At 37.4% G+C, this 6693-nt stretch overlaps 1 protein-coding gene across 1 annotated transcript in view; it reads left to right on the top strand.

Annotated features, from left to right (window-relative positions):
* The first annotated feature begins 3686 nt into the window (after positions 1-3686).
* Cfap95 (cilia and flagella associated protein 95) overlaps positions 3687-6693 on the top strand; it is a 60705-nt gene continuing 57698 nt past the window's right edge. The window contains exon 1 of the mRNA XM_048347405.1: positions 3687-3826. Within this exon, the coding sequence (XP_048203362.1) occupies positions 3687-3826 (140 nt within the window). The remainder of the gene's footprint in view (positions 3827-6693) is intronic.

Genomic DNA, 6693 nt, shown 5'->3' with positions numbered 1-6693 from the left:
CTGTAGACATTGTTTAATGCCCCACATTTTACTGATATGATGAAGGTTGAAGAAAACAAAAAACTCAAGTGTGTAGAGGATCAGTGGTTTTATATTTATAAAACATCAAGTTTTTATAGGCTTGATGGCTCTATATGAATTAAAACATCACTAATAGCATATCTAAATCGCTTGCCAACATTTTTTTCAGATTCTTATGCTGAATTTCATATTAAAATATGATAAAAAGTCTTCTCATTAAACTTTCTGTCAATTGTGACATTTTATGGATTCACATGAGAAGAAACAATTCATGAAACCATTATTAACTTTCCTTCTGTTTTTATAGGAATATATTTGGCTTATTGTGAGACACTCTGGGGGAAAAAAGCCAAGAAAGAAAAAAATACCCAAATGATAAGAAAACACTCAGTAAAAGCAATACAATTAACAAAAATTCAAAACTCCAATCCAATGAACCCCCTTCATACTAAAATGCATGTTAATTAAAAAATAAAATAAAACAATTAACCAGATACAACTTAAAAAACTAGAAATACATAAAGGACCACTCTCAAATGACCATCATATTTTACATAATTTTCCAAATGATAGAGAATATAGTAATCGTGGCAGTTGCTAAAATGTAACTGAGCCATTAGGTGCTGTTCCACATGCCTTCATTTCACCTTTTGGCTTACACAATTCTTACAAAGACCCTCTGTGAAAACTGTTGCTAGCACAGTTCTTTCTTACTTTATTTATTGATTTTATACACACATATTTTAACTGGTTCTCAGTATTGTGGCTTTAACTCAGTTATCTGTTCTCATTTGGCTTTTTTGCTCAAGGCTGGTGCTCTGCTATTTGACCTAAATCTTCACTTCTGGCTTTTTGCTGGTTGATTGGAGATAACAGTCTTTCAGATTTCTGCCGAAGGTGGTTTCAAACCTACAAATCAGATCTCAGCCGCCTGCTTTTCATTTTTTTTTTATATCAAGAAACAAAAAACCCTATGGAATGTATTGGTGGAAAAGAAATGGAATGCACCTGCAGTGGAGGATTTCAGCTTTAAACTGAATCACACAGTACAAGGATGCTGAAAACAGTTAAATATATAATTAACATAATAGAAAGTGTAATATAATAGGAAGCATATTCATAGATTCAGCTTAGCTTAAGAGACTCTAAAATAAAAGGTATATTTGTTTTGCTTGTTTTCTAGGCTGAAAGCCTACACATAACATCTCTGAAGCACCAGAGCTCACCTCTGGGCAGCTTCTATTTTTGAGTCCAATTATCTACAGTCCTGTCATTATGTTACCACTACTTAAACATAAGAAGAATAAACACACAAAAAGATTATAGCAATGATGGTAATGTATTGGTTAACAACAAGGTGCTCTGATTTGAAGACAAAAACAACTGAATTTCACATGGATCTTATTACATTTCTTAAAATTAACTTCTAACTTTCTTTCATTCTCTCAAGAAAGAAAGAACTAAAATACCAATCAGCACTCTGAAAATGCCTCACTGGGAATAGTGGACATTTTTTTCCCTTCTCTTTAATAGCATGGTTGAACTGTAGCTGTCAGTAAAGCAGGGACCTTAGTGTAACACAGGCGTCCATATAATTTACTACAGGCCACAGAAAAGCACTTAGGAGTTGTGTGCAATCAAATTTGAGAAATATGATCCAGATAAACTCAGTATTTATAGAAGTAATGTGTCTTTTATAAGTTAGAGAGTTGATTTGTAATGTGAATTATTTCAATTGGTTCTTAAATTTGAGGAGACTTTATTGTACATGTAATCTTCTTACTCATGGAATTTCTGGAAGTCTAGGTAGATACAAGGCAGTCAAACATAATATTCATTCATTCATTTAATCCTTCATTCATCAATTCATTCAATATTCAAAAGATTCCATGTGCTAAACAGCATACTAGGTAAGAATGATGACAATGACTCACTTTAGTAATACTCTCAAGGTGTTCAGTTCAGACTGGGGAGAAAAATTTCGATGTGTTAAATACTCTTTTCTTGGGAAGTAAAAAAAAGAAACACATAGCTTTCCTATTACACAGATGTGCAACAGTATCCGCAAGGCAAGATGATAGACTTTAATTTTTTTTCCATTTTTATTGTTATTTTAAAGGTGATGTACAGAGGGGTTACAGTTATATAAGTCAAGTAATGAGAATATTTCTTTCTGAATCCCTTCCCTTTCTTTTCCCTCTTGACCTCCTGCCCACAAACTGTATAGTTCATTTTCAACAGTGTCTAGTATCACTGCTGCATTTGTTCACCCTTTGTCCTATCATTTCTGTGCTCTCCTCTCATCTTCTCCCAAACAAATAAACCTACATACAAGAAAAAATGTACAGAAAACAAAAACAGCAACAAAGGAGATAAACATGAACAATAAACAGAATAAAAAATCTCATTTCCATTTTTTGGAGTTCATCCATAAATATAATTTTATATGATCATATGCACATAGCTATTGAGCCTTTGTGATCCTTTCTGAAGGATATACTCCTTTGGTCTCACTGTGTGAATGTTCAGAGTCTTATTTAATTTATCATATCTAGAGTCCTGTATAATTTATCATATGCAAGTGGGTTTTTTTTGTCTTTTACCACCAGTGTATACTTGTGGGTTTATAGGCACAAAAAATGAGGGAAACTGTGCAATCTATATTTCTCTGGGTCTGGCTTTCTTAGCTTAGCATAATTTTTTCCAAGTCTTTCTATTTCCTTACAAATGGTACAATATCATTCTTTCTGATGGAAGCATAGGATTCCATTTTGTATATATACCACATTTTCATCATCCATTTGACAAGACCACAAATTTTTGAAATTTCTCTCTCACATATAACATATAATGCAGTACTATGATAAATCTGTATCATCATAAAATGTGAAAGGGATGCAAGGTTGAGGTCTTAGCAGGTCCCAGGTTTCTGAATGTTAGGACCCTAAATTGCACCTAGAAGTGAGTCTTTCATAGACCTAAGGACCCTGATCATTGTTCACCCCACTCCAAAGTTGAATACCCTATTCTGCTTTCAGTGGAAAACTGGTATTCAGAAAAGTTGAGGGAAAAGATGACGTTAGAGCCAGGCCTTTTTATCTTCAAACTTTTTACTGATTTCCTGAATAATCCTACTCCTCTCTGACAGGTAGAAAAATTGTACAGAAATGACACAATTCAGTATTTGAAAGGGGCTCTCTTACTCTCTGTTAGTGGAAGAAATACACAGAAGTATGGTTCAAACTAATGATCGACAAGAAAAACAATTTCTTCAATGACAGCCTCAATAGACCAGCTTGGGGCTCAGGTTCTGTTAGTTCTTAACTGACCCTCTGTGTCCCCTAACTCTCACCACTCCTAAAATAAGGCTGGCAGATCGGAGAAACTACATTTCCCAGCATGCAATCCCCTTCCCAGTATCTGGGCAGCCGTTGACTAGCCTTCTGGGAAATGTAGTTTTCTATTCATAGCTACAAAGACGAGGGGAACAGAACTCTTGAGATGGAAAGGAACTGCCCCTCCACTGACTCCTCCCACTACGTTGCCAAACCCCCATCCTCCGGTTGCTTAGGAGACGAGGGACGCATAATCCAGTCCTAGGTGGCTGGGGCAGGACTGGTGCGGAGGGAAATCTTTTGAGGTCTGTCCTCACCTCCAGCGTGGGCATGGAGAGTATAGCTAGCTCCCCATGGAGTAAACAACGCTGGTATGAGATCGGACCCACGGACTTGATGGAGCGAAAGGGCTCTCTGACCCTCCGCTCCCAAGACAAGAAATACTCCAAGCCTGTGCTGGTGTATTCCTGGTGAGCCATCTGTTCTAGGTTCCTCCTGGGTACTGGGAGAGGAAGGAATAGAAATGAGATATGGGGCAGGAGAGGCACGAAGAGGACAGGGAAGAATAGTCGAGGGGGGGAGAGGACACAAAAGAGAATGGGAAAAGAGTGGAGAAGAGAAAGAAGGAAAAGGCATAAAGGGGCAAGAAAGAAAAGATGACAGGAGAAAAAGAAAACAGAGGTGATATTGAATCAGATGCATTGTACTCTCAGACATGATGAACGTCCTTTGTACAACTGTTTAAGGATAATTTTTCAAAGGGAAAAGAAAAGTGAAATGGGAGGAGAGGGAGCAAAGAGTCATGCATAGGCTTAGAATAAGAGCGGAGCAGCCAGAAGGAGCTGCTTCATGGCACACACCACGACTTGCTGTCCCAGAGGCCTTAGATCACCACACCTTGGCCTGGAAGTTACTTTCTGAAACAAGTACTTCCCCCTTGTGAAGAACATAGACATACAAAGGAAAGTCCACCAGAAGAGTATAAATGTAGGATAAGTAAGGAATCTGATGAGGAGAGAAAGGGTAGTGGAATACTGTGTATCAGCCCCACCACCTGTTGAAAATACAGAGGGCTTTCTGGTTCTGGACAGAAGATTTGGAAGCAAGAACACTGAAATTCAACCCAGTGAGCATTTATTGTGCCATGCACTTTGCTAACATGCTCAAACACAGAGATAGAAACACAAAAATGATCAATGTGGTAACTTGTACAAAGCTCATAGCATCATTCCTGGATATATATATATATATATATATATATATATATATATATATATATATATATATACTATAACCTACATTAGAAGGCACTGTTTAGGATAGCATAATAGTCAACTTGGGTTCTAAGTTTGAAGAACAACCCAGTGACAGACAAGGGACCAAGTGACCTGATTCTTCTAGAGCTGTGTGTCTGCCATTGTAAAAACAGTGGTGACAGAATTACCATATGATCAAGGAGGTACAGTGTCTGAAGTACAATCTAGCCAGGACAGTAAGCACCATAAAGTTTGTTCATGTGTTGTTAAAATATGGTCATTGGTCTCAAGAAATGATAGTCCAGTAAGGAGATTAATGCCAATTAATTTGGTGTGAATTGCTCTGTGCAAAATAAATATGGGAATATGAGATGAAGGTATCAGGAAAAGATGGTTGGTGTGTGTGTGTGTGTGTGTGTGTGTGTGTGTGTGTGTGTATGTGTGTTTCTAGGCAATGTTTGGAAGGCAGAGTGGGAGCTCCATAAGAGTACTCAAAGAGAAAACAGGCCAGTGTCGTGGTATAGTAAGATGCAGCATCATGCGAAACAAAATGATTTCGTTTACTTGACAAATGATATTGATCTTCACTATTTGCAGATTCCACATATTAATTACAATTTATTTGTAATTCAAAGTCAAAATTTGAGGCACTTTCATAGTCACTCAGAAGCTTACAGAACAGCAAGGCAGAAATTTCCTCCCATGCATATTCTCAATGAAGCTCAAGGAAAAGAAACACTCTGCCTTATTGGTCTAGCTCTGACATGGCACACAAATGTTCTTATCACAGTCTAGTCAATGCTACATTTTTGTAGGTATGTGCTGTTCGTGAGTATGTGCCATTTGTTGTTAAAATGTCCCCAAACATTATGTTGAAGTGCAGTCCTAAGCAGAAGAGGACTGTAATGTCCTGAGTGTAATGAGTGTAATGACCTGAGTGTTGTCTTCTTTAGGTATGAAGTGTAATGCTGGTGGTATTAAGTTCAATGTTAATTAGTCAATATATTATGATCAGAGGCTCACAGGAACCAACCTTGTTTTCTCTAGAAAAAAATGCTCCAGTATTTATTAAAAGAGTGTTTTCTTGAATCAACTTTATGGAACATGCAAATAATGAGAATTGACTAAGGAACTGAGACGCATTACTAGCTTCTGAAGCTGGCAGAAGCTGGCTTCTGAAGTTGGCACACTTGTATTCCTTCTGTGTCCAACCAGTCACCAACATCTACACTAAAAATAAGCTGAAGAAAATTCAGTGCTGATAAATTTCTAGTGCATAATTTCCGCGAGAAAAATTTGTCTCTTTTATGCTGGTAGTGGGACTTGAACTCAAGGCCTCATTTGACATTTTCACTCAAGGCTGGTGTTCTACCATTTGAGCCACACCTCCACTTCTGCCTTCTTGGTGGTTAATTGGAGATAAAGGTCTCATAGATTTGTCTGCCTGGGCTGGCTTCAAACCATAATGTTCTGATCTCAGCCTTCTGATTAGCTAGGATTATAGGCATGAGCCACTGGAGCCTGGCTAAATATGCCTTTATGCATTTTGTTTATAATTGTTAGCTTCTTCTGATTTATTTAATGATATAGTGAAACTTTTGTTAAGTCTTAAAAATGTGTGTGTGTGTGTGTGTGTGTGTGTGTGTGTGTGTGGTATATACCAATGCTGGGGCTTGAACCCAGAGGCTTTCTTGCTCATAGTTGTCCTTCTACTACTTGAACCATAGCTCCAGTCCAGAATTTTGCTTGCTAATTGGAAATGGAATCTCACAGACTTTTTCCTCCAGGCTAATTTTGAGCCACAATCCTCTGGTCTCAGCCCTTTGAGTAGCTAGGATTACAGGTGTGAACTACTAATGCCTAGCTAATACCTTTTATTATTATTTAAGATGATCAATTAATATCTAACATCTATAGTACACTATTTGGTTGGCCATTTGGTTACTTGATCAGTTAAGTTACTGTGCCTATAGGTGCAATCTGTAACTGAGAGAAATTCTGTGTTATTTTTGATTATATAGTTTAAACCTTTGGGTTTTTTCTAGTTTCTCATCTGGTATGCAAGAGAAGGCTGTTTTAGC

Source organism: Perognathus longimembris, chromosome 1, assembly GCF_023159225.1.
Source record: "Perognathus longimembris pacificus isolate PPM17 chromosome 1, ASM2315922v1, whole genome shotgun sequence".
In the NCBI taxonomy this organism is placed as follows: Eukaryota; Metazoa; Chordata; class Mammalia; order Rodentia; family Heteromyidae; genus Perognathus; species Perognathus longimembris.
The sequence above is the reverse complement of the archived record's forward strand: the minus strand, read 5'-3'. Positions and strand labels throughout refer to the sequence as shown.